Below are 27,445 nucleotides of genomic sequence, written 5' to 3' on the forward strand. Positions count from 1 at the left end.
TGAAACGGCACTGCTGGGATTCAAACCCAGGATCTCTGTTTACTAGACAGATGCTTTAACCAACTAAGCCACAGCGCCTTGAAACAATACTTAAGACAGAGTGAAACAAGTGCAGCTTCTAGCATTCGTTATCAAAAGTTCAAATTAGCAAACATTTGTTGCTAGATATTTGCTTGATAGATAAAACAATTTCAAGAAAGGCCCATACTATGCATTAAAGACCTTTTGTTATTATACATCTGTTACACTATGACATGAAACTGCTTTAAGTATGTTTGGCAAGATATAAGGACACAAGGCACTGCTAGGATTCAGACCCAGCATCTCCCGTTTCCTAGAAAGGGTTTTTAACAAACTAAGTCACATCACCTCTCAAAGACATTGAAAAACAAGTCAGCCAAGTCAGAATTTGCAAACAACTTTTATTTAAGTTAGTTAGAATCAGCAAAAGTTTGACATTTTGCTATAAACATAAAACATCTTCAAAAATTTCTATAGTGCACATTTGGTACAGCTCTTTTGTCATAATGCATCTGCAACACTACAATCTAACACTGAATGTAGCAAAGACATTGATGGTAAGATAGAACTGAAAGCACTGCTGGCATTCAGACACAGGATCTCCTGTTTACTAGACAGCCGCTTTAATCAACTAAGCCATAGCATCTCCTAAAAACACCTCAAAACAAGTCAGCAAGGTCAAAATTTGCCAGCACAACCTCCAACGTGTATTATTCAAAGACAGAGATATTGTTTGGCATTTCTGCTTGATAGATAAAATACATTCAAAAAATCCCATCGTTCACATTCACAGGGATCTTTCGTGAAAACAAATCTATACAGACAAAACTCAAGGCACTGCTGGGATTCGGACCCAGGATCTCCTGTTTACAAGACAGGCGCTTTAACCAACTAAGCCACAGCGCCTCCTGAAGACATTGGAAAGCAGGCCAGCAAAGTCAGAATTTACCAACATTTGTTATGTAAAAAGTTGGGATCAGCAAATTCAGATTCAGAAAAACTTTATTTCTTAACTTTGGCATCTTCTGCCAAAAATTTAACACCATGCATCTGAATCAAAATTGTTATTAAGAAGTCAGATGCAAAACAGAATTCAAGGCATCACTGTGATTCCAACCCAAGATCTCCTGTTTAAGACTGGTGTTGTAACCAACTAAGCCACAGCACCTTCCTCCAACATTTCCTTATGCATCTGGTACACCATGACACAAAATTATATTTGGTAAAGATATATATCGCAAGGTAGTGGTTAGCACTTTCACCTTGCAGCAAGAAGATCCCCGGTTCAAATCCCGGCCTGGGCCTGGGATCTTTCTGCATGGAGTTTGCATGTTCTCCCTGTGCATGCGTGGGTTTTCTCCGGGTACTCCAGTTTCCTCCCACAGTCCAAAAACATGCTGAGGTTAATTGGTTACTCTAAATTGTCCGTAGGTGTGATTGTGTGTCTGTATATGTAGCCCTGTGACAGACTGGTGACCTGTCCAGGGTGTCACCTGGGATAGACTCCAGCACCCCCCATGACCCTAGTGAGGATAAAGCAATGTAGAGAGAATGGATATATTGCAAGACAGAACAAAAGCACTGCTAGGATTCAAACCCAGGATCTCCTCTGTACAAGACAGGCGCTTTAACCAGCTAATCACAGCACCTTTCTTCTAACACTGAAATACCACACATCTGTATAAAAATTATGAAGAAGTTGGCCTTATCAAATGTTTGGTATTTTTGTCTGATTATGAAAACTGCTTTAATACTTTCCATTTGCTTTAGTATGGTAATATTCACGCTTAAAGGTGCCACAACAGAGGTTGACCTCTGACTGGACTGGAAACAGTATTTCACAGGAGCTTTCACCAGCAGGCAGTAGGCCACAATTTATCAGACCGATTCTGGACAATACAACTTGTAGAAAAGGCACTGCTGGGATTCGAACCCAGGATCTCCTGTTTACTAGACAGGCGCTTTAACCAACTAAGCCACAGCGCAACAGTGCAAGCATACCTCAAAAATCCTCAAATGACAAATTGAATACAATAAAAGAAACTGTTGACTGCATGAAAGACAATCTTGTCATTTAAGGGTCAGACATCTCTAGTCCAACCTGCAGTTGAATCAGTGAACATCATCTGATGCAGCAGGCCCGGGTTGGAGTGCACCAAGGGAAAACTGTCCCTCACTGGTGGCCATGGTTCAGGTGGTAGCACAGGTTTTCCCCTAATAGCAATGTTGCCAGTTGTATCCCTTTCACCTCCACATGCTCAAGTGTCCTTTAGCAAGATTGTGAACTCCAAGCTGCTCCCAATAGTGGATGAGTACCTTTCTACCACTGGAGAAGGTATATTTTGGGAATGCACTTAAGCAAATTTTAAACTGTCAAACCCAATAACAGTGGCAGATGCATTTAGGCAATTGTTGTAAGTTGAAAGCCTTTACATGAAAGAGGCTTTAAAGAACCATTGTGCCACTGAGTAGAAAACAGAATTCGCTGCGATAATTTATGTGTACGCTACTAGTCAAATGTTTGGACACACACCTTCTTATTTAATGTTTTTTTCTTTATTTTCATGACTATTTACAATGTAGATTCTCACTGAAGGCATCAGCACTTTGAATTAACACATATGGAATTATCTAGTAAACAAAAAAAAAAAGTCTGAAATAAGTCAAAACATATTTTATACCTTAGATTCTTCAAAATAGCCACCTTTTTGCTTGTGACTGATTATTGATTTGCACACTCTTGGCCTTCTCTTAATGAGCTTCATGAGGCTGTCAATAAAAATGTTTTCACTTCACAGGTGTGCCTTGTCAACGGTAATTTGTGGAATTTCTTGCCTTCTTAATGGGGTTGGGACCATCAGTTGTGTTCTGCAGTTGACAGTCCTATTCAACAACTGTTAGAATCCATATTGTGGCAAGAACCAATCAGCTCAGTAAAGAGAAACAACAGTTCATCATCACTTTAAGAAATGAAGATCAGTCAGTCTGGAAAATTACAAAAACTCTGAATGTATCCCAAAGTGCATTTGCAAAAACCATCAAGCACTATGACGAAACTGGCTTACATGAGGACCACCCCAGGAAAGGAAGACCAAAAGTCATCTCTGCTGCTGAGGATAAGTTCATCAGAGTCACCAGCCTCAGAAATCACAAGTTAACAGCACCTCAGATTAGAGCCCAGATAAATGCCACACAGAGTTCTAGTAGCAGACACATCTCTACATAAACTGTTCAGAGGAGACTGACCAATCAGGCCTTTATGGTTGAATAGCTGCTGAGAAACCACTGCTAAGGAAAAGCAACAAGCAGAAGAGATTAGTTTGGGAAAGAAACACAATGAATGGACATTAGACCAGTGGAAATCTGTGCTTTGACCTAATGAGTCCAAATTTGAGATCTTTGGTTCCACCTGCCATGTCTTTGTGTGATACAGAAAAGGTGAATGGATGGTCTCTACATGCATGGTTCCCACTGTGAAGCATGGAGGAGGAGATGTGAGGGTGTGGAGGTGCTTTGCTGGTGACACTGTTGGGGATTTATTCCAAATTGAAGGCACACTGAACCAGCATGGCTACCACAGCATCCTGCAACGACATCCCATCCCATCCCATCCGGTTTGTGTTTAGTTGGACCATCTTTTACTTTTTAAACAGAATGAGCCCAAACACACCTCCAGGACATGTAAGGACTATTTGACCAAGAAGATGACCTGGCCTCCACAGTTATCTGACCTAAACCCAATCCCGATGATTTAGGATGAGATGGACTGCAGAGTGAAGACAAAAGGGCCAAACAAGAGCTCAGCATCTCTGAGAACTCCTTCAAAACTGTTGGAAAACCATTCCAGGTTCTACCTCATGAAGCTCATGGAGAGAAAACCAAGAGTGTGCAAAGCAGTAACAAGGCAAAGGGTGGCTATTTTGAAGAATCTAAAGTATAAAACATGTTTTGACTTATTTCCCCTTTTTTGTTTGCTACATAATTCCACATGTGTTCATTCATAGTTTTGATGCCTTCAGTGAGAATCTACAATGAAAATTGCCATGAAAATAAAGAAAAAACATTAAATGAGAAGGTGTGTCTGAATGTTTGACTGGCAGTGTATATCAGTTTTCTTTAATGAAGTCCTCTTTCCCTTTGTACCATTGATTTGGAAATCTAGTTTCATAGAAATATGATACACATATAAAATGGTATTAGCACAGTTCTCACTGACAAGCTATTTATCCTTTTATATCTCTGTCTTTCAATTGGAGAAATGTACATCGAAACCATCATCTCGTGTTGACAAGAACTTAACTGTCAAACTGACCCATTTTCAGGAGAATTCATACTCTTACAGATCCCTGGTTCTGTCATTAAAACATATTATAGTACATATGCAAACATGAATTCTGGACCCCCTTATTTCTTCTATTTATGCACACCCTCCAAAGTCATTTTGATTGCTTTGCTTACTAGTACTAGTACACTACCAGTCAAAAGTTTGGACACACCTTCTTTTGACTGGTAGTGTATGTACTTGCAAATTAGGAAGGCACCTTCTAGAACATAGTCAAGTCAACACCAACACACATCAACAATCACACATCCTCACTGGGATCTTTAGACATGTCTAGGCTTTTCATGCTGCCATGGTTACACTGCGCCAGAGACCGCACACGTAAACATGAACACCCAATTATCATCTAGAAATATCTCACACCTACTTTGCATGATTATGAGACACTGTACTGAACAGAACACACACATTTCAGGGTGAATTCTTCAACAGTTAATTAGCTCAGAGTTTTGGAACATCAGCAGGGTTTTAAAATGTTGTAATCATGCCTAATTAAAAAATATGTTGTGTTATTGTGAGTAAGAATAAGTCTATGTCTATTTACATTTTCTCTCTTCACTCTCTTTATTTCTGTTTATCAACACCTGTCCATATCCTCGCTCTACCTCTGCATTTCCATCGCTCCTCCCCACTCTTATCCCTTTCTCTGTGGCTTTTTGCCCTCTTCCTCCACTACTTCTCCTCTATTTCTACTCTACCACTCTGTCTGCCTGTCATGGAGTGCATGTTTGTAACTGCCTGAGTCAAAAAGCCATGTCAGCATCAGCTGTGCATGAAGAAGAAAAGGGAAGGAGAAAGTGCGCAGACTTGCAGATGAGTGTGTGTCTGACAGGAAAAACTTAAGTGCTTGAAAGTGGGCGTTAAGTGTACGTACTGTATGTGTGTGGTGAGAGTGTGTCTGTGCTTTGAGGGCAGGGGGGGCAATAGGTTGAAAGGCAGAGAGAGGAAATGATCAAACGTGGGAAAACAGCTGAGATCAATGGTTAACAGGACACAGACTGAGATCAGTGACAAAAGGATAAGCAACATGAGTCACAGACAGAGAGACAGAGGCAGAGGCAGGGGAGGGTGGTCATGTTTTCACACTGCATGATCACCACAAGACATAATAGAGCAGATTCTCTGCAGTTTGACGCCAAGACCAAGGCGACATTTGGACAGAAACACAAAAACTTTCATTTAATTTCAGAACACATTACTTATTAACCCTATAAGCTGCAGTCAATTCCAGCCATTTTCAGTACAAAAAAATCGCTAATATTTTATTTGTAAATAAAAATATGACGAGAAATACAAGGAATATTGGACACGCATCGCGAGGTGCATTTCCTTGAAAACGACCGATTCGTGGATCATATACCGACTTCAAGACATGTTTTGGACAAAATATTTTACTGGCTTGTGTCGTCTGGATGTCCAAGGTTGGATTATGGCCGTTTTTTGTGGAATATTTTCATCTGTGTGTAATAATGAACCCGGAAATGTGAGTAGCGCTGTGTACGTTAAAGCCGTGTATAGAGAACGGATGGATGGATATTCGTTGTTTGTTGTACAAATGTGTTTTTCTCACTTGCTGTGGTAATCGCATCTGAAAGTGGATTATACCGGCGGATTCATGAGAATCTAAGCTTTCCATCGGCGTATAGTGTTTGTATAATCGTGTTTGCAGCTTCAGACATTTAAGGAAATGCTTATGCAGATCTCAAAGCGTCCCGCGGGCGGGACACTGAAGCTTAACGGGTTTTAATACTGCATTATATATTTTCATTTATAAGTAAGCAGTAAAATGAAAAGACAGAAGTGAATTCTATGGATAAAGTCTAAGTTCCTGCTACAATAACTTCATTCTTTATGGGGTGTGTGCTACCATTAAAGGCATTAGCTATATTCGAACCCATCCCACAAGTTCTCTTCTCACACATATTAGCTTAAAGCCTTGGGAAACACTGCAATTTAATATGTAAACTACAGCTGTGTTCAGACATTCTGTCACTCCAATTTAAAAAAGCAAAGACATGTCATGTAACTGCATAAGCTCTAGGCCAAGGACACAATATTTTGAAGTGCACACACCAGTGCTGGCTCTCTGCAGCACTTTGACTTTCATGTGGTGGGGGTCGAGGGGAAAAATTTGTTTATCAGATGAGAATTCGCAAATGAAAACAGGAACAAAAAGAGTTGGTCAAGATATACCAAAAATGCTTCCCGCTGAGGCTAGCTGTATAGGAGTGCAGCCAAAACATCACAGCAACCGATCGCTTTGATCGGCTGTGGCTTCTGAAACACGGCACGTCAAAGACATCTCTGTGGAGACATGCAGACATTCCTCAAATAAAAGATGTCATTTTCAGAGAAAGTTGGTGGATCTCACAGTTCGAGATTATTTGAATCTGTCAGAGAATAAAGCTTGTACACTGTCCAACTGCATATGCTGCCATAGTTAATTAATCAAAGCAAATCCTATCTGTTCGCACTGCTCTGACAGGGACTAGAGTTAATTGAGCTCAGTGTTTTCTACAGAAACAGAAAACAGAAACAGAAGTACCCTATTTACTGCCATGTAGACGACGAATCTGACATGGTGTTTTGATGCATCACATTAAATGTCAAGACAAAAAAAAGTAATAAGGATAAAAACATTTTTTAAAAGCAAGCTAACAAAGTCATTGCTCAGACTCAGTGCTACCAGGAACCTGAGAACGTTGGCAATGCTTCAAACCTATTTCAAGCACATAGTATTAAAGGCATCACTGCTGGAACAGAGCAATTTCGGATGCTTGAAAAATCCTTTCAAAATATTGCAGCTCCAATAAAATACAAAAGGATTCCTGTCGGCATAGTACTGATGCAATAACTACCTGCTGAAGATCTGACACATTTAAACAGATTTTCCTCTTAAAATAAATATATTGTATGAAGATTCAGTGGATCAGGATTGAAGCATGACCCCATTTTTTATCATCTCAGCCTTATCCCTCAGTATTACCAAGAGCCCTCTTTTGATTTACAATAACAGCACAGGCTGTCTGTGGTGTAATTTTGCAAAATACAGAGGCACCTACACCTACATAATTGCATTAGCAGGGTGTGAATTAGCTTTGCATTAATTTGGGTCTATTTGCCCAACGACTCCTTGATTTTCTGTTCCCCATCTTCCTAAATTATGGAAGCTGCAGTGAAAAGCATTAATGAGAGCACTGATGGCATTTTGGATTCAAATTGGGAAGCTTCATCTAGCTACTCAGCATGGAGACCCATTAACATTTAATGATATTTGCTGATATCTCCTAGGATTTGGTCAATAAATTTGCGTGAAACACAAATTTAATTTATCCCATGTGAATATGCCACACAAAACACAGACGCGGGGGGTAAATCACATCCAGGCCTCAGTATTAGTCCAGTCTAACACATCCAAGCATCAGCAGCAGAACTGGCACTTTCATTATTTATCTTCTGACTATTGTCATCTCCAAAATTATCGATGCTCTTTATAGAGTCCTCCTAAAGCACTCTGTCTAGACAAGGATAAATTTGATGCGGTTGACATCACAGCTTGTCTGCAAGTTCTCTTACAGCAACAAAAAAAACAAAAAAAAAACTGAGGTAAATCCAGACCACATCATCGTGCCGATCATGAGAGCAGATTTTGAATGCACGGCCAAGCATTGTACCAAGATAATGGCTTTTTTGCAATTCATTTTCATTCACTGATCTGAATCTACACAGCTGCAATACTGATAATGTGTTACAGCTCCATAGCTGAGCTGCACATATATTTTTATTGAGCTCACGGAATGGTGCAGGAAAAACTGAATCAATGTTGTCAAATATGTATGAGGTGAATACAAGTTTATATTAGACTATCTGAGCAGATTTGTATGGTCAACACTGAGTGATCTGTGCCTGTAGCTGGTGAGACAGACATAAGGGTATGGGGGATTTAGTTGGATTGAGGACACCAAGTTGACTCCCTGAGTCCACCAACTCGTCATCATTTTCTCCTCTCTCTCGCTTTCTCTTATCCTCCCTTCATAAACTAGTCCAGCTAAAACGTCCTCCCAGAGGATTAAACACACTGCCCTCTCTCTTTCTTCTTTCAGTCTTCTTCCTCCATTCTATTTTTCCTTTATCTTTCCGTTTGTACCTTTTTACAATTGGCAAACACAAAGGCGGAAGACACTGCAGCTTGAAACCTGTGCATGGGCATGCGTTGTTGAGTGAGTGCTTTGATTTAAGCCAGCCTTTGGATTAATTAGGGTAAATAACCTCAGCGCAGCTTTGGGGATTTAAGAGTAAAAGTCCACTGTATGCTTAATGCAAGAAAATGTGTGCCTATCAACCATGAATGGTTTTCATCATATGGCCCAACTCTGCTGCTTGTCCTGCCAGGTAGACCGACTTTAAAGATGGTTTTGGGGCATCATTTAGTGACAACTAGTCATGACATTAGCACCTTACTAAAAGCCTAGCCAAGTAATTGTCTAGTAGAAGAGTCACCTTTTTAGTCCAGAGCCATGAAAAGAGTACTTTTACAGCAACAGTAGCAAATAATTGACATTGCTGTATTAGTCCCAGTGTTAGTCAGCTGGTTTTAGCTTTCTACCGTGGTCCATTCACTGACTGATATCAACTCTGCATTCTGACCTTGGATGAGGACAAGCCAATAATTGCTTCTTCCTGTAGAAATCAACTAGTGTATTGTCAACATGTCGTCAGTTAGGGATGCTTTTGTTACACCAGCTGAAAGATTTTAATGGCTCCACAAAGTATTGGGTCAGTTGAATGTCTAGAGCTGCAAATAACAACTACTCATCAACAAATACAGTATTTGTATAAATTATTTTATATAAAATTTCTAAAAGCAGCAAAAAAAAAAATCTGTTATTTTGATGAGATATTTCACTGACAGTTAAATAAATCAGAGAAAAGCAGCAAATACACTGCAGACGGTGGAACAAAGGAATGTTTAGCAACAGTTTTTCTAATTGAAAGAGTGGAGTAGCCTAGCCGCGCTAGACCCATGTTCTGAAGATGCAAGAGTCTAGGCACGCTCGACAGGGAGGGAGGCGGGCTAAAAGGTTGTCTATCAAATCACTCTGCAGCAATTGGGTAGGTATACAACCAATCAGCGCAACGAATAGGCTGACGGAGTTCCTAGAGCGCCGGAAGTCAGAGGATGCGGTAGTTCGGTGAAGCCTTATTTATACAGTCAATGGGTGAAGCTCAAGTATATTACAGACATGTTAACAGAAGGATTATTCAGAGTCGGTGCTAATGGAGCTCAACGACTGTTGTCGTTTTTGTTGTCGACCCTGGCAGAGAATTAAATTTGTTGCCTTGGGTTGTCTAGCGCGGCTAGGCTAGTTGTTTCCGGTTGTTTCTGTCAGAATCGTCGCGCCTCTGTCGTCACTTAGTTACGCCCGCCTTCTGACTCTACACTTCATGGTGATTCGTCCGGCCAGTTTTAGGAGAATCCAACCTCGAGCCTTATGGAGGGTAACTAGACCCACCCCGGCAGAGAATTAAATTGGTTGCCGTGGGTTTTCTAGCGCGGCTAGGCTACGAGTGAAGAGACAGATCACACATGTATGCCATCAACTAAATTTTCACTATGAGCTTTCCAGTTAAAATGGATATAAAAAAAATCTTTAGCTGAGGTTCAGGATCAGGACCACACCTCTGTCACTCCCTTCCTGTTGTACGTCTATACATATCACTCTGCCTTTCCCACCTCCTGTTCGTTCTCGTTTCTCGTTCACCACCCTCCCTCCGTTTACTTTTGCCTCCTTTTTCTGTCTTTTTCTTGGGGGTCCACCAGCCCGGGAGCCGCTGCTGATCCCCAGCTCAGCTTTTCCCCCTCACCACATCAGCTCAACTCAGTCATCATCAACGTAACATTTACTTCCATTCAGAAAACAATCAAGGCTGAAATTGATGGTGTGGTCCTTGTTAGTGAACTATTTCTAATGTAAAACCATAGTGGGCAGGTGCAAAAAAGTAAAAGAATCAAATGAAAAAAGCATCCATTTTCTTGTAATAAATTACTCTCACAACCCTCTCGAAAGCTAATATGTCCATTAAGTGGTTCAGTCAGCTCAGTGGTGATAGTGAAGACAACTGACAGTTCAGCCGACTGCTGTCCTTTCAGCACCTCAAGTACTGAGCTACAGAAAAGACAGCCGTTTCTGACATGGGCAACAGTAGTTAGAGTCAGCGTGGTTTGGACAGACGGACAACACATCTTGCTACTGGTGTGATTTCCAGATACCCAAACCCTTCTGATCTTTTATGATAGTCTTCCACAGAGAGATGAGTGCCACATCAGCTGGGGTGTCAGTGTCTACCTCAAGGACATAGACGAAGCAGACGCATATTTCTGCGGGGGCTTGAGCCCAGCCTCGGAATCGAAAGGCGATCTCCCTAATCACTACACCACCCTCCTGTTCCTTACTTCACCACCATGAGAATGTGTCATCAGAAATAATTACAAAACATTAAAGGCTAGAGTAACATACTGGGAAAACACTGCAGGCAGCGTCTTTCAATGATGAGGATGACAAAGCCAATTTGGAGACCTTTACCCAGTGGCACATAGCTCCATCCCTCACCGACTGAAAGAACTAACACATTGTGGTTGCATATGCTTAACTGGCTCTCCCTCTCTCCCACAAGTGAGACCGGAGCCTTGTTCACTTTCCAAAACCCAGCAGCAACAAGCCAATCTGTTCTCAAACAGCTGGAGCTGCCCCCAAGAGTGAAAGGGGGAGAAAGAGTGAGGAAAGACAGGGAAGTCTCAGAGAGAGAAGAGGTAAAGAGAGTGTGAAAATGAGCAACAGAGTGAAAGACGGGCATGGAAGCAAAGAAGTATCGGAGAGTTTGCTGTCATAAATAATCAATGCTCAGTCAACACAGAAAATAAGAGCGTGTGAAGGAACCAGGGCTTCCTCCCGTTGCCAAATCCGAAAGGGAAAAGTGCCAACTCACAACGTCATGAGCAAACAGCTGAGCCAAAATGAAAAAGAGATATGGAGAGAGACAAAAAGATTGTCAGGGCAAGAGGGGCAGAAAAAAAATAAAGGAGAAGGAAAAGATGACAAAGAAATACAGAATGAAATTTGGAAAAGAGGAAAGAGAAGAAGACAGAAACAGAGTCTGACAGCAGGAAGAGGGCAGCAGGAAATTCCTTCGTCATTTTCCCGACCCTTTGTGCTTCTCAAAAAACTGGAATAAGACAATCCTCCTCCTTCTCCTCCTCCTTTTCTTGCTCCTGCCACTCCTCCCTCACTCCTTAAGTCATTTCCCTCCCTCTTTTCTGTACATGGCTCTGACCATGTGTGCGTGCTGTGTGCAGCAATGATCACAAGATTTCAAATCATCTGGTAGTTGGTGAGCGTGTGTCTCAGTTCATTTGCAGTGGAGGAGAGGAGGACAGTGTTACAGGCAGAGAAAAATGATCCATACCTCATGTCTTCCAACAGGTCACATTCAGTCTGGTTTTTAAAGTGCAGTCTTGTCATCTGCTCCGTGTGAGTGTTTTTCAGCTCCTGTGTCACTTTGACCTGAAGGAAACAAAAAGACATTGTCATTTATTAATCTGTGCTGCAGGCATGTTCTTTTTACTCTTGGCTAACATTCACCAACAAAAAAACAATCTGCATGGGTTGGGCAATGTCACCTGCTTTGGTTTAAAATGTCTACAGTGAAATCTTGTGTACAAGGTGCATATATACCTTGTGTAAATATGTTTAATTACATTAATAAATACATGAGCAACACATCCAGCTGTCCCCATAGTAAGTCTCTCCCCTTGCAGACAGACTCCAACTCCACCATCTTAGACTGCAGGTGGCTACAATAGCTGTCAATCTCATCATGGGTGGACTTCATGGCATCCTTGTTCTTCTCTGCAGCCTCTGGTGTGGCAGCACACAAAGCAGTTCTCCACCTGCTGCAGGTTCTTGTTTGAGTGGATCTCCAGCTCGTAACGAATGTATCGGAGAGCAGAGCAAGGACTACTGTCGCCAGCTGCAGTCCAAGATGGTGGAGTCAGAGTTCGTCTGTGAGATGCGAGGATGACTGCAAAGGCAGCTGAGTGACATAGAGTATCACCACTGCTTGTAAGCAGGAAAGCACGAGACAGGCCATGGCTAGCTGATTAGTGGTGACTGAACTTTCAAAATGAAAATGGTGGCAGGCTGCCATCACTGTATGGTATTGTCTATTTTCCGAACACTGAACTATAACAAAAATGTTCTGTTCTTTCATCTTTATCTATTGCGAAAATATCAATAACTAGATATGAAGCTAGCAATGATTTTAGTTATCATTATAGAGCTGAACTATTGTCACATTCTGGTTGTAAAAGGGTTTATTGAATAATGAATGTCTGTACCTGCCTAAAGGACATACAGCATATGCACACTGAAAATAAATAATTCATCTCAACAATCCATAATCTTTCATCAATCTATCCATCTGCCCCTAGTGAGATTAAATGTTGCATGAAATCACCAAAAGTCACACACCAGTGTGACAAATACAGAACCATTACCCAACAGGAGTGCAGTTATTGTCTTCATCAAATGATCTATTGATTAATTATTGAACTGTGAAGGGTCAAAAAACAATAGTGGCCCTGGACTTTGCACTGTCCTGGAGCCCAACGTGGGATCTTTAAGTATGCTGTTTCACCCAACAAGATATTGAATTTTAAATGACAGGTAACACAGAAAAGCAATAAAATCTCACATTTCAGATGATAAAACCATGCAAACACACACACACACGCACAAATAGTTTAACCCCCAGCAATCTATCTGCCAATCAGCTGTCAGCCATCTGAGTACTGAGCTCTACAGTCACCTAGAAGGAACACACACATACACACACTCCAGTAATCAATCAATTTAACAATCAGTGTCAGAGTTTTGTCAGACTTTTGGAGAGGTTGAAGGAGCCTCTTTTTGCAAATGGAGGTGACAGAAAGATAACAACAGCCCATAACACCATTCAGAAAGAGACAGCCTCTGTGAAGAAAAGATGCTAATTCGATCACCTCATACACACATTACTGTGTGTGATCAGACCAGGGGCAATAACCTGCTCTCATTCACAGCACCTTGTGCTAGAACAGACACAGAACTGACCTTTAATATGCACGCAAACAAGCGCATACAAACACACACCTCCTCGCAGAGTCACTGTGAAGGTCATTGTGCATTGTTGGGTGAATTCTATCGGCTATTCAACAGAGCAACAGTGGGCAAATTCATGACTGTTCTAGACAAAACAATCAACAACATGCCACGCACTACACTGGCACACACACACTCACACACACACTAACACACTGCAGAGCTCCTTTCTTTGATGTGCTGTTTCTTTGAAGATAAGGAGGGAGTGGTTCATTACATTATCTGGGCAAAATGACTTCACTTGATTTCACCTCCTATCACTCACTGGAAACCAGTGAGAAGGGGTGAGGGGGAGAAAAGGATGGGGCAAAGGGTGACAGAGAGATGGCTAGACAAAGTGAGCTGACCAGGGAAGCTGTGCATGAGAGGAGAAGTGTGTAGAGGAGTATAAAGTGTGAGCAAATGAGGGTAAGGAAAGAGGAAGAGGAAGGAAGGCTGATGCTCAGTGAGAGGAATAAGGTGAGAGCAACAGAGACGGTAATTAGGAAACAAACAGAAAGAGATAGGAGAGGTGCATTAAAGGTCATGTTAAAGAGGGGAAAAAACTCTGTTAGTGTAGTTGTAGTTGATGCAGCAAGTAGGTTTATACTGCTGCCATGACACCTGAATATTTACACACATATTTAATGGTAATTCTGATGCCCTCACCTGCATATACAGGCCAAGATACAACAATATTGTCTGCAGCTTAACTCTATGGCCTTAAAATCTATATCGGAAATCACATCAGTGCGTATCTTTATTTTATTTCCCTCTAGTCTGATACGTGTCCTGTTTAATTGGCCAATTAAAAATACAGCTGATTGGTTGGTTAGCCTGCTAGAAAAGTGCAAATGCAGTTGATGTCAATTTAATGAATATTAATGTTTTAAATATTTAAATATAGGTGAGCATCTGAATCATGTTGTCTGCAATTTATTAAACTTAGCTACTTTTGCCAGCTCCGACAGTGAATATGAAATAATTCCAATAAATACAAAAGATCAGTAACGTAGAGCCAATAAATGAAGGAATATTTTGCTGCATTGTTCTTGTTGTTGTTGTATGTGCCCCTGTAGGTGTCACCACAGATAGATAGATAGATAGATAGATAGATAGATAGATAGATAGATAGATAGATAGATAGATAGATAGAGATCTTTCAAAAATAATTATGTGGCAATCCATTGCATCTGTCAACCCCAGTAGCATCCATCTTTAATTTAAGCCACATAAAGTTAATATATGAGTGCTAACAGAGCTCGGTTTGTGAGCAGATGTGCTGAGACACAGACAAAACACTTAAGGGGCTGTATGTGTCGCACTGGGAGAGAAATTATTAGTATCCAACAGCCAAATACTGATACACTCTGGCTGTGGTGCTGTGGGCTGAGTGTACTGAGCGTGCCAGCCACATTGGCAGAGGGTAACACATCAGATTTTTTTTATATATTTTTGCAAATTCTGTTTTATTCTTGGAAGCATTTTAACTGAAAACTGAATGAAAGAAAAAGGGCAGTGATGATGCCCTTGATCGCACACTGGGGGGGGGAGAGTGGTCTCTCCACAGCCTCAATTACAAGAAGACCTGATCAAGTGTGTGTCTATGTGTTTAAAAAGACATGATATGACATGTTCAAGGCCAGTCTGTGAGCGGAAGCCCAAGGCATAAATGGCACAGAGGGAATATGTGGTAATTAAGAGAAAACTGTGCAGAGGTTCACGGCAGGGAAATTGACTCCCATGCATCTATTTCAGGGCAACACACACAGAAAGCAATGGACCACAAACTTCAACACACCCTCATGCACACACAAACAGTGGAGCAATCTATAAGGGACTGTGGTCTTTTCTCAAGCCATACACAATCAATAAGTCAGCGTCAGACATGGATTGCTCTGGCTGCAAGTCTCCTCACTATGGATGTGTGTGTGTTTAGCTTTTGTCAGCTCAGCCTTTGATGAAATGATGTGTGACCCTGGATGGATTGAAGGACTTTCTTCGAGACAAGATGCATCACGAAGAACGGCAGCTTTTGTTGTGCTGTCTGGAGGGACTGTTGTCACAATTGCACAACATGTGAATTAGCAAGAAAAAAAAATAACACCGGGTTTACAGTAACGTTATGAGATGTAACGTTGCAGCCTCGTGTTAACCTGTGAACGCTGGTTTTATTTAAAGTTATTTCCACTACCGGGCACCTTAAAACGAAAATCACAGCATCATGTTTACTTCGTAGCACAGTCTGGAGCTGTGTCTTGTTGTAGCTCACCTCCTAGCGTTTTCTAGCTAACGTTGTTTGACGTTTGACGGTCAGGCTACAGCGGCTGGACAGATGCACGTTAATGTCACTGAGGTTCCTAACTAACCAAGCTAGCACTCGCTAATGCTGGCTAGCAAGGAGGGGGTCTTTTCTTCCCTTTAATTTTTTTAAAAAACCTGCAGCATCTTTGTTTTGTGTGTGGCTGCTAAAACACAAATATCAGAGGTTACACTCGGTTTGTCTGTCATTGTGCCCAGCTAAAACATAACGGACTCTGGAAATCACTCACCTTCCTCGGCGGCGGCTGCATTTTGAAGTATTGACATGAATGGTATTTCCCTTGTGAGCTGTACTGTAATTCCAAGAGGAAATCCAAATCAGTGTGGGGGCTAATATTTTTGCTTCTTCAAACCAAAAAAGAAAAAAAAATCCTCCCCTCCAGACGACAGGGAGGAAAGACGGGAGTTAAATTTGTACTCCGGCGGCCATGATTGATGATAAATGGCTAGTTTATAGAGAGCAGAAGCCGCTGAAGCTACGAGGAGAGAGTGCTGGACTCAGTTGTGTTGGTTGCTGCCACTACCAGAGTGTGTACTGTACTGTTGTGAGCAGAGGAGCAAACAGGCGGAGAGGAAAAAGCAGAGGAAGGATGGGGGGGATATTAAAGGGGAACCCCTTCAGCAACGCGGCTCAACGGCTCCACGAAGCGGCGGAGGGCGGATACTGGCCGGCGTCTGGTTGAAAAAAACACCGGGAGCACAGATACATCCTTTTTGTCTGCCCTTTCTCGCCCGGCACCGAAAGCAGCCTCGATTGACACTAACATAAAGGTATTTTAAGTCAAATAGAGGCACAAAAAGAACGACAACTACAAAAATGTACGTTTTATCCACCGAGCATCTTCGATGAGAGAAGCAGAGGGGAAAAGAGACAGCCAGGAGGAGGCTGCGTCCCCCAGACCTGCATAGCAACAAGAAACCGCAGTCGATCAAGGAAAAATCGATCGTGGAAAAGAACGGGGGAAAAAAATCAAAACAGAATTTAAACCTTTCTTAGTCGAGTGTACTATGACATAAAATAATATTTTTTTTTAAAAAAGGATAAAAAATAAAAGCAAAATGAATCAGTGACAGTGTTCCACCTTATATGAAATCCCAACAAAAACAAATAAGCTACAAATTCAAAATCAAATTGATTATTATAATGTTTCCGGGTTTTATTAAGTGAATCATTGTGTTCTTGCGAAATACATGTCGGACATCATGTTGCAGACGGAGTGAAATAAGGTCACTGGGTTCAATGGAGCAGAGTGGTGGGTGAACAATTAAAGGAATACGTTATAATGGAGGGTGTCTGAAAGCTTTGGAAGGAGTTGGCATCAGCAGTGCCTGTATGTGTTAGGCTGCACATGGTTGAAAATATAGATGATGAAAATAAAGAAGATAATGTTGCAGTGCCTTACAGATTTTTAAAACATAAACTAATTTACACAGATCGATGAGCTGTACGTATAAATAATTGAGTGTTATAGGGAATCTGCTAAAAGAGACTCACAAAGAGCATGTGTCCATTGGCGGTATTTATTGCAATAAACCATACAACCATTGTCAAAAAAAATCACGAGTTTTGAACTCCTTTTTTAACAGTTACTGTTATTTTACAGATTGTCCCTGTTTTGATAAATCACAGATAAAAACTAATAAAATCACAGAATCAACGGTATTAATTTACATGTTATCCATGTGACATGGTTAAAACTGTAAATAATGTCCACATCAAGTATTGTGACAGACAGTAATTCTTTCTGTTGAAAAGTTTGACAGAAAAACTGCACTATTTTTTTTTTACTGTATTTCAGTCTGTAAAAAATCTGATCATTTTACAGATATTTGCCGTTATTTGAAATGGCAAAAATGTAAAAACAAATATGCATATGACATATTTCTTTCACTATATGTGGCCATAAAATGAGATAATTTATTGTAATTAAATCTGCTAAATATACATATACATATATATGTATATATATATACATATATATATATACATATATATATATATACATATATATGTATATATATATATATATATATAGAGAGAGAGAGAGAGAGAGAGAGAAAGAGAGAGAGAGAGAGAGACAGACAGACAGACAGACAGAGAGACAGACAGACAGACAGAGAGACAGAGAGCAAGAGACTGGCATGGCTTGATGGGTAAAGTGGCTGTCTTGCAACCGGAGGGTTGCCGGTTCAATCCTCGGCCCGTCGTGTTCATGTCGAGGTGTCCCTGAGTAAGACACCTAACCCCTAATTGACCCTGGTGGGTTGTGGTTAGCGCTTTGCATGGCAGCTTCCGCCATCAGTGTGTGAATGGGTGAATGTGACGTATCATGTGAAGCGCTTTGGCTACCTTGCAGGTATAGTAAAGCGCTATATATACAGACCATTTACCATAAATATTGATGTACATTTACCATTGATATATAGATCTCTGTCTTATTGTTCCTATTTTCACATTTTTTTTAACATTACAGTATTGTAATGACAACTACAAAAAATCATTGTACTATTTTTTTATTTATTTTTTAACCATTGCTTTGTTATATATTTTTTAAATATTAAAAAATAAATCACAGCACATGCGTACTGAACCCATACTGGACAAAACCCAAAGGTATAATCATTTGCCATCTTATAGTGAAGTTGGTCTCTCATGCAGCAGAGGGGGAAGAGCCAAGTGTCTGTCTCTCCTGGTTTTGTCCAGCTGTTCCACTAACAAGACACTCCAGAGTCTCCACACAATTATTTGCACAGCCTTCAGGAGACCAATAACACCTCCTCTACACTCTCAGGCCTCTGGGTGAAGCTGGTCTCCTTAGTGCAAACCAGAGTGGATGGAAACAATTCTTCACACGAGCAAGCACACAATCAATATATGAAATATGAAAAAGGTGACCATGCCCAGTGTCCACAGTAAAATGAAGCAAAACCAGTAAAATATATATGATGTGTTTATCTGAAGTTTATTCACTCCTCCTCATCCCACCATGTTGGTCTCATTTTCCTCGGTGACCTTTATGTCAAGGTTAACACATATTACTACACATGGAGAAATACACTCCATGCTTTTGTTACCCAGAAATACATTTACTTACACCCCATACATACTAAACTAAAACCAATTGTTCTACAGTTGGATGGTTTCAGCATAGTAAAATCTTACCAAAAAGAAGAAGTATGCAGAGGAATGTCATAAAATAATAACAACAGGATTGACCCACCTGAAACATTAATGTTGGTTAGACAGAGAAAAGACAAAGCAGCTCGGAGGGCAAGTATTTTATTTCTTACCTCCTACGTGCTATTCTCAAGGTTAAGCACCAGGTAATCATTTATCCACTAAGTTTCTGGAGCAGGTAAGACATTAAGCACGCTTTCTCACCTCTCTTCAGTATAACGTGTTAAACCAACACATGCATATTCAGGCACACGCACACGCATTCAGAGAAAGCAACCACGTCTTAACACCCACATCTGTGACTTTCCGTAAAAGAGACTCAAGAAAATGTCTGACATTCATTTTTTGAGTATATTTTTGTTAGGGTTGTACCAGGATTACTTTGATTTATGATTTTTCTAGGATCTAGATTTGGAACTTTTGCAGTCCTTTGACCATACGAAGGTAAGCAGTCGATACAGTACAGTACTTCTACTGAAAAGACTAATTGCAGCATCTATTGAAATAGTATGTTTTAAGACTTTGCAGTAAACTTGGACAGATTGTGTCTCAGCATGCATACAGGGTTCACTGTGTTTTGTTGGTGGCATGAACAATGTGGTCGCTCCTTTCAACACAGCCCATGATTAACAAGGTAATTTTGTTGTATGAATTATGGTACTAATAAAACACTGGCTGATTCATACTGGCACTCAGTGCACTGGGAAACCTGTGGAGTACGTTACTGTGAAACAAAACTGATGTTCAGGGAAAACGGTGTTAACAACCTTGTTATTGTGTAATTAAAAAGAAAAAGTAGAGAAACAGCCACATATTACACTACAGACCACATAACTTATTGTTGCCGAATGATGTTAAACAGACGCTGTAGTTTCACTCATTAACAGATGTTATCGTTGTGTGTGCGATTCATACAAAAGAGAGAGAATCAGCTATGTTGACAGTAAAGGAATTTATTATCATGTCTTTTACTTCACTGTTTGATCTATAAAATGAACAAGGTGAAAAATGGGACATTCCTCTGGACCGGTTTATCCAGCACTGCAGCAGGTCATACTAGGTAAAAAAAAAAAAGGAATAAAAAACATACCTTTCTCAATGCCTTGCAGGCGTTCTGTCTGTATTTGAGTAGAAACACCAATATCAGATAAAGTAATGGAAGAATAATGCATATTGATGTAGAAGCATTAATGTTCATCTTTAAATGTTTAATGAGAAAGCAGTAAGTTATGCGGCTATAATATATACGTGTTTCCAAAACACATTTCAGTTTGTTATCCAGTACAGTGACCAAAAGATTAACAAAACCATGTCTGGTATTCACTTTCTGTTAGTGCCTGATTCAAACAAAGTCACACTGTTTATCTGAGGCTGCATTACCAATTTCAAACGTACCAGCAATGTTTACAACAAGGGACCATTCTACTATATTTTTGATTGTGTGGTAAATGTATAAGATTATTATTATTTACTTGAACATTCCTAAACTGAATAGATTTAGACAAATCAGTAGCACAGAACAGCATTAACCAGGACACCAACTTCCTCCATATGTCGCCTGATTGTTGATTGTCTTTGTTGATATCTAAGAGCAGTGTTCACCACAGTAGAACACTTTCTTTAACTGCCTTGAATGCTGGATTGTCTTGAATTATTTTCTCTTAATTTGCTTCCGTCTTTTTGGTGCGATCAAGCGTTTTCTGTTGTCTTTGGTAATGCCTGCTATGTATCATCAGCGCTTAATCCTAAGGTCCCACAAGGTTTGAGGCCCACTGCCTTTTTCTGTTCACTTGCTCCCCTTTGGTCGTGTCATTTCACAGCATAGAACACTTTTCCTTTGCTATTCTAAAGATATACACACATCTATCTTGATGCCTGACATTTACAGCTGTTTTTTTTTACTGTAAGTTGGAGATTTTCATTTAATCTTCTTTAAGGTAAACTGGTCCTCCAGGATTGACTCAAAAGCAGCCCTATTATCAGCTGCTAATCCTTCAGCTGAAATCTTAGGTGACTCAAAGTTGACACTTAGTGGGCAGGTAATAACAACTATGTTGTCTTGTTTTTGTCAGCTTAGGAATGTTTCAAGAAGGATGTCCTTTTATTTCAGCATTATTGCCTGCAACATACCTTGTGATCAGGGATGACTTTACTTTGCAGCCTGGGCCATAAGGGACTAAATTGGTGTTTGCATTGAAATTTGTTTAAAAATAATTTTAAAATAACTTTTTTAAAAAAACAGCAAAAAGGCTTTTGTTAGGTCATACTTTAGCTATACTTTCAGATGCTTAGGTCCATTTTGTGATTGATATTTCTTTTACTCTTGTATTGCAATTGTAAGACTTGCTATGCCAAAAATAACATCTGTTAACTGTAATTACAATTACTTCTAATTTTAATGCCTTTTTAAAAGCTTGTTTAAAGAGAAGAAAAGCAAAAGTTGATAGTAAATGGTTGTATTTATGTAGCGCTTTTATCCAAAGCGCTTTACATGATATGTCACATTTACCCATTCACACACTGATGGCAGGAGCTGCCATGCAAGGTGCTAACCATGACCCATCAGGGGTTAGGTGTCTTGCTCAGGGACACCTCGACATGAGCACAACAGGCCGAGGATCAAACCGGCAACCTTCTAGTTATAAGATGGCCACTCTACCCACTGAGCCATGCCGCCCCATGATCGTGATAGGTCTAGAAGTGATTTCAGTAGATTTAAGTGCTACCCCTGTTTTTGTACTTAAATCATTTAACTACTGGCTTGAAATGACCAAACTGCATGAATAAATACTGGAACAATATGAGCTGTGCCACTCTAACCGCTGTCCATAGTTAACATCTGAGCTTCAGGCCCCAACAGCTCACACTCTGTCTGCAGGCTGTAGCTTGTCAAACAACACACCTTGGCAAGTTTTTTTCAGATCTCAAGTATCTCAGGTACTCGTTCTTAAACAACAATCTGAGGATACACTGCACAGGATAGTCAGCGTGATAGCACACATACACTGTGAGTAATCTCATATGTTTGAGTGTTTTTTGTGGACATTTGTGTACAATCGGCTGAAGCTACTTTATAGCTGAAATGTAGTCGTGCTCAGTATGGCCTAACATGCTCACTGCAGGTCAGAGGAATTTGGGGGGGAATACTAAAGGGGCGGCTCCGTCTCACGTATGTTGTCTGTTACAGTTAACTTGCAGCAGTTTAGAGGAGAAAAAAAGGGAGAGAGCCGAGAGTTTCATGTGAGCACGAGGCAATGTTTTTGACAAAGAGAAAGAGAAGGAAAAAAAGGGCTCTGTAGGTTTACTCATCAGTCAACTGAGAAACTAGTAAGTCTGGCATTTACTCTCTCATTTGCATGTACGCCTTTAGAGGACTGGTTTAAACTTGAGTTTGTCGGATAAACAGAAAAACATATGGAGGCTATGTGAGCCAGGGTTATGCTGTGCACGCCAGTGAGTGAAACAGAAGAGAAAAAATTGAAAAGGATCTCAAAACAGGGTCTGGTTTGAATTAAAAAGTTGTTCCTCTGTTTGTCCTTCTTACAGCTGTGAGGGTTTCAGAAAACTTTGACATGCAAAGGGCCAGAATGAGGGCAGTTTTTCTGCACAGGAACACAGCTGCATAATACATTGTGTGAAAAGTTGTAGCCACACAACAACTCCTCGTGCCTGAAACAAACACCAACAATAAGGTTGCCCGCACATATTTCAGAGGTGTTGGGCTATTTTTATATGTTATTATAGAAACCTGTTGGGCCAGCTGGTGGAAGAGTACTTACATTTCTCTGTACTGGAGCCATTAAACCTGCATCCTGCAAAGGGTTTAAGAATGCATATAACGATCACTTATGATTTAACATGGGTGGCTGTTTTTAAACATCATCCTCTCCTCTCTCAGTCTCTTACAGTTCCTCTTTCATTAATGCAATCATCCACTCAAAAAGAAGAAGGCAGTTGAAGGAAATGAGCATTACAATGGTTTAGATTCTGTGAAATGGAAAATTACATTAAGTTGGACTCAAGCTGGATTGTGTAAATTTGATTGTGAAACCACGATCGGTTTGTCACAGGGTTTGAGGCTGGCATGACTTATACCGGACTGTGCTGTGGAAGCATACCAAAGGGAATAATTGAATCCAACCCATTTCCTATGTCTACATACTCTATTTGTGTGCATGATAGTTTCCTCATGACACTTACGCCATGCCTACTAAATGTATTTAACCTCTTTGGAAGGCTTTTAATACTTTTCAAGATTGAATTGCCGTCAATTTAATTTTGCTTTTTGACAAGAATCTACAAAAAGGATTCTTTCATGTGAAAGTGAAGCAGATTTCTACAAAGTGATGTCAGTTAATTAAAAATTTAATAGATACACGTTTGAGCTACAATTACATTTTTTTTTACCTCATTCTTCTTTGCAAAACTACTCAAGCTCTGTAAGGTTAAACAAGGATCATGAGTGAATGGCTCTTTCAAGTCCAGCCGCAAATTCTCCATTCGATTGAGGCCTGTGGTCTGGCTCGGCCACTTCAGAACATTCATCTTGTTGCCTTTAAACTTTCTCTGTGTAGCTGCGTGCTTCAGGTCATTGTCCTGCTGGAAAACAAACAAATTGTCTCCCAAGCTGCAGTTCTCTTGCCGGCTGCACTTGACTGGCTACTGGTTATCATTCGGGCAATCAATTATTTTATAAGTCATGTTTTTAATTATTTGACATTCCTGTTTTCACTCTAACATCAAAGAGTCTTTTTTTGGTAAACTCTTGTCCCAAGACTCAGTTTTGAAAAGCAATTAAATTCAAAAGTTCCCAAGAGGGGTAAATGCTTTTCATCTGCACTGTAAGTTCAAATACTTGCAAGTTAAAATGCTACATATTTTTGATGTATTCCTTTGTACAAATCTTTGCCTCAGGTGTTCTCACAGTCAGGATGGCCACCTTTGACGTTGATGGGACCAACCGAACTAACCTCTCCTTCTACTGTGAATTTAATGAACAGTTAAAGTTCATTCTCCTTCCTGTCAGCTACGCCCTGGTCTTTGTGATCGGCCTGGCGCTGAATGCCACAGCGCTGTACGTGATCGTGTTCCGCACAAAACGCTGGAAGCCGTCCACTATCTATATGTTCAACCTGACGATGTGTGACACACTCTACATCTTCACTCTGCCCTTCCTCATCTACTACTACGCCGATGAGAACGACTGGCCGTTCAGTGAACCCTTCTGCAAGGTCATACGCTTCCTGTTTTACGCCAACTTATATGGTACAGTTCTGGCCTTCTACAGACCCACACAACACTGTACAGCAGCTGAGTTTGGTACACATATGACAAGGAGATACAATGCAAGGCAGTGTGTTAAGATACATCAGAGTAGGATACAATAAGATGAAATACATTATATGTGAAGACAATATGCAGTATGGCATGAATTACAATGAAAAGCTACATAATACTTGCAGTACTTCATAGCATGGCATTGTAAAATAATATGTAGTGCAAGAAGAAGATATAATATGCTATGGTAGAAAATAATAAGATGTGAAGCGACAGTGCAGTCAAGATGATGTCATACCACAGCATAATGAGTATGATGCACAACAATGAAAACTAAATAATATTTTACAGTACATAATGTATAAAAATGTAGGTTACAATAACAGCATGTATATGTATGGTATATATAGTATACCATACATATACTACAACACTGAATATTACAATTCAATATAACAAAATACAAATTTGAAAAGTGCACTAATAAATGCTACAACTTTATAAAATAAGACATGTTACAATAAGACACTTTACTGAATTCTAAAATTATGCAGTGGAGTATGATTTACTACTTTATTTGTTCTGATGATTTGTCATTGTCATCAAAAACTAGAAGTGTGATGGAGACATTCAGCTAAAATCCAAAAGACATTTAATATAAAACAAAATAAAGAAATAGGATGTCATATGAAAGAGCGCTAGATGAGCTGATTGTTTATTATTTTATACGATAGAAACGCAACACATTGGATATATCTAAAAAAATCAAATGAAGAGAGACTTTTGTCAGTAATCTAAACATATGTGCATAGTAAGAAACTGAGTTACTTATTGCTGCAGAGGCGATTAACTCAGATCTTTGGTCTATAAATAGGAGATCTTGATAATGTCTCTTCTTTGAATAATTTTTTAATCCAAATTTTCATCACAGTATCAAAAACAATCATGAATCTAGTTTAAATAATATAGGTATGAATAATGCTGATTGTAGTATGAAAAAAAATGCATTGAATATTTATTGTTGTGATAGGTTCCATTCTGTTCCTGTGCTGTATCAGTCTCCATCGGTTCATCGGCATCTGTTATCCAGTTCGCTCCCTCAAATGGTTCAGTGCTCGTCGTGCCAGGCTGATATCTGTGGCAGTGTGGGCCTGTGTTTTATTCTGCCAGGCACCTGTGCTCTACTTTTCAAGAACTAGGTGATTTGAATTCATATGCATCTCCTTTCCTTTCTCACTCTTCATTTCTACATCTGTTTTTTGAAGGTGTCTCTAATTGTGTTTAACTGTGGACTATTGATTTTTGTGACACGCCAATTCCACCAAGTGCCTTATCTTGTGGTGCTTTAATGGGGTGCTAGCTGACACATTTACATTTTATGCTGCTTCTTTGCTCACTCCTGTCTCATTTACTAAAGATCAATGACACCTTCAAAAAAATCCCAGGCAGCTACAATCTGTTCTCTCTTCTACCAGAGACACGGACACTGAGCGACTCTGCTACGACACCACCAGCCCGGAGCTTTTCGATGACTTCCTGGTGTACAGCTCAGTGGTGTCAGTGCTCATGTTTGTGCTGCCCTTCATGGTGGTGATGGTGTGCTACGGCCTCATGGTGAAAAAGCTCCTCGAGCCTTCCTGGAGCTCTGAAGGGAGAGCAGCAGGCAATAGGAGAGGCCCAGCAACGTCCAAGCAGAAATCGGTGAAGATGATCATCATTGTGTTGGCAGCCTTCATGCTCTGTTTCCTCCCTTTCCACCTCACCAGGAGCCTTTACTACTCCTTTAGGTACCTGAGGCAAGTCGATCCAGCACAGGTGAGGACAAACACTTGACAAACACATTGATATTAAATGTTTTGTGATGACTTTAAAAGCTCAGTGGATGACATGTTTTATATGTTCAACAGATTAGCTGTAGCTTGTTGGAGGCCTCCAGTGTGGCCTACAAGGTGACACGACCTTTGGCCAGCGCTAACAGCTGTGTGGATCCCATCCTTTACTTCCTAGCTGGGCAGGATGCCCGCAGTAATCTTGCCAGGAAGTGCAAACTGTCTCCACCGAAACCAAGAAGTGTGAGCCACTGCTTGACAACACAACTCTGATCGATTAGTTGAAACTATCTCAGTGGAAAAGCAAGTTTTGGGGATAAATAATGCCTCAAGAGAGAACTTTTCAATCCAAAATGTTTGCCAGCTGTCTCCTGAGCAAACACAGGACTTCTGTTTGAAGAACCATGTGCGCTTTCCTGAAAGAATTATACTTTACATATTGTTCCTCGTGTTTTTATCAAGTGTGTTGGGAATGACAGATTCTGCACCTTTATATGTTTTATTTACAAATTTCACTGAGACCAAATTAAAAGGAAATACTTTGGAACTTTCTCACTATCACTCAAGGCCTTTCAGAATGCACTCATGATGATGAAGGTTATAAAAGAACTTCTAAATCATGCTTAGGTCTTTAAATCATTAAACGATATGTAACATTGTGTTTTTATGTTTGAAAAGAAAACTTATATTGTATTGACAGCACTAAACTAGTCCGTGCTTCACAGCTGTGAGTTATTTTCATTTTTTTGTAGTAATTTTACTGGACAACTCCTCCAAGTGATGTTTGTGTATCTGGAACAAATGGTTTTTCCTTAGCTCAGTGTCCTCTGAGCTACATACTGGAAAAACATGTCTGTGTTCCCTTCAGGGTTCAACCACACTGTGGTTTTTTAAAGACTCCTGGAATAGTGTGGGTGTCACTTTGAGCAACAAAATGTGAAGGAAGTTAAAATGATGCTATAACAAACTAATTTTGACTGCACGGTTGTGGTGATACTTTCCTTTGCGTCACGTGAAGTGTTCTTAGATGCCATAATAAAAACAGGAATTTGCAACAGTTTGGCCTCATAGAAGTTGTATTTTAAAAAATAGACATTTGTTAGGATTTTGTAATGAATTAACTGCTACACTCCTTAGTTGGAGTGTAGCTGAGCTGAAATGCTGTGTAACCAGTCGTCCTTTTATCTAGCAACCACCACTAGGGGGTGATAGTGTCCAACAAACATGAAAGACTTTCGCTTTAAGAGTCAAAACCCAGGTTTTCTGACTTTTTATAGGTCATCAGAGGCTCTCTCACATA

The 27,445-nt window shown here is 40.2% G+C and overlaps 2 protein-coding genes and 3 non-coding genes across 6 annotated transcripts in view; 1 reads left to right on the forward strand and 4 right to left on the reverse strand.

Moving 5' to 3' along the window:
* The window catches only part of LOC110959454 (F-BAR and double SH3 domains protein 2), a 77,663-nt gene extending 60,916 nt beyond the window's left edge, over window positions 1-16,747 (reverse strand). For both annotated transcript variants that reach the window (XM_022206338.2, XM_022206331.2), the window contains exons 1-2: window positions 16,092-16,747; window positions 11,828-11,925 (exon numbers count right to left, since the gene is read on the reverse strand). In XM_022206338.2, coding sequence (XP_022062030.1) covers window positions 11,828-11,925; window positions 16,092-16,112 — 119 coding nt within the window. In that variant the 5' untranslated portion in view covers window positions 16,113-16,747. The remainder of the gene's footprint in view (window positions 1-11,827; window positions 11,926-16,091) is intronic.
* trnat-agu (transfer RNA threonine (anticodon AGU)) lies at window positions 6-78 on the reverse strand. Its single transcript has one exon. It is a non-coding gene; the product is annotated as a tRNA-Thr (tRNA).
* Window positions 854-927, reverse strand: trnat-ugu (transfer RNA threonine (anticodon UGU)). The gene has a single exon. It is a non-coding gene; the product is annotated as a tRNA-Thr (tRNA).
* Window positions 1,934-2,007, reverse strand: trnat-agu (transfer RNA threonine (anticodon AGU)). Its single transcript has one exon. It is a non-coding gene; the product is annotated as a tRNA-Thr (tRNA).
* Window positions 16,748-23,970: 7,223 nt separating the features above from the next.
* On the forward strand, window positions 23,971-27,183 carry p2ry2.1 (purinergic receptor P2Y2, tandem duplicate 1). The gene is made up of 4 exons (XM_022206057.2): window positions 23,971-24,304; window positions 25,347-25,515; window positions 25,792-26,131; window positions 26,224-27,183. The coding sequence occupies exons 1-4, from the start codon at window positions 23,971-23,973 to the stop codon at window positions 26,416-26,418; spliced, it is 1,038 nt and encodes a 345-aa protein (XP_022061749.2). The 3' UTR covers window positions 26,419-27,183.
* Window positions 27,184-27,445: the final 262 nt, after the last annotated feature.

Source organism: Acanthochromis polyacanthus, chromosome 13 (genome assembly GCF_021347895.1).
Source record: "Acanthochromis polyacanthus isolate Apoly-LR-REF ecotype Palm Island chromosome 13, KAUST_Apoly_ChrSc, whole genome shotgun sequence".
Taxonomy (NCBI): domain Eukaryota; kingdom Metazoa; phylum Chordata; class Actinopteri; family Pomacentridae; genus Acanthochromis; species Acanthochromis polyacanthus.

What these genes read in the sequence shown, in the direction of transcription:
- p2ry2.1 (XM_022206057.2), top strand. Translation starts at nt 23,971, where the DNA reads ATGGCCACCTTTGACGTTGATGGGACCAACCGAACTAACCTCTCCTTC. An exon ending in GTTTTACGCCAACTTATATG is followed by an intron (nt 24,305 to 25,346) that starts GTACAGTTCTGG and finishes TTGTTGTGATAG; the next exon opens with GTTCCATTCTGTTCCTGTGC. An exon ending in CTCTACTTTTCAAGAACTAG is followed by an intron (nt 25,516 to 25,791) that starts GTGATTTGAATT and finishes CTCTTCTACCAG; the next exon opens with AGACACGGACACTGAGCGAC.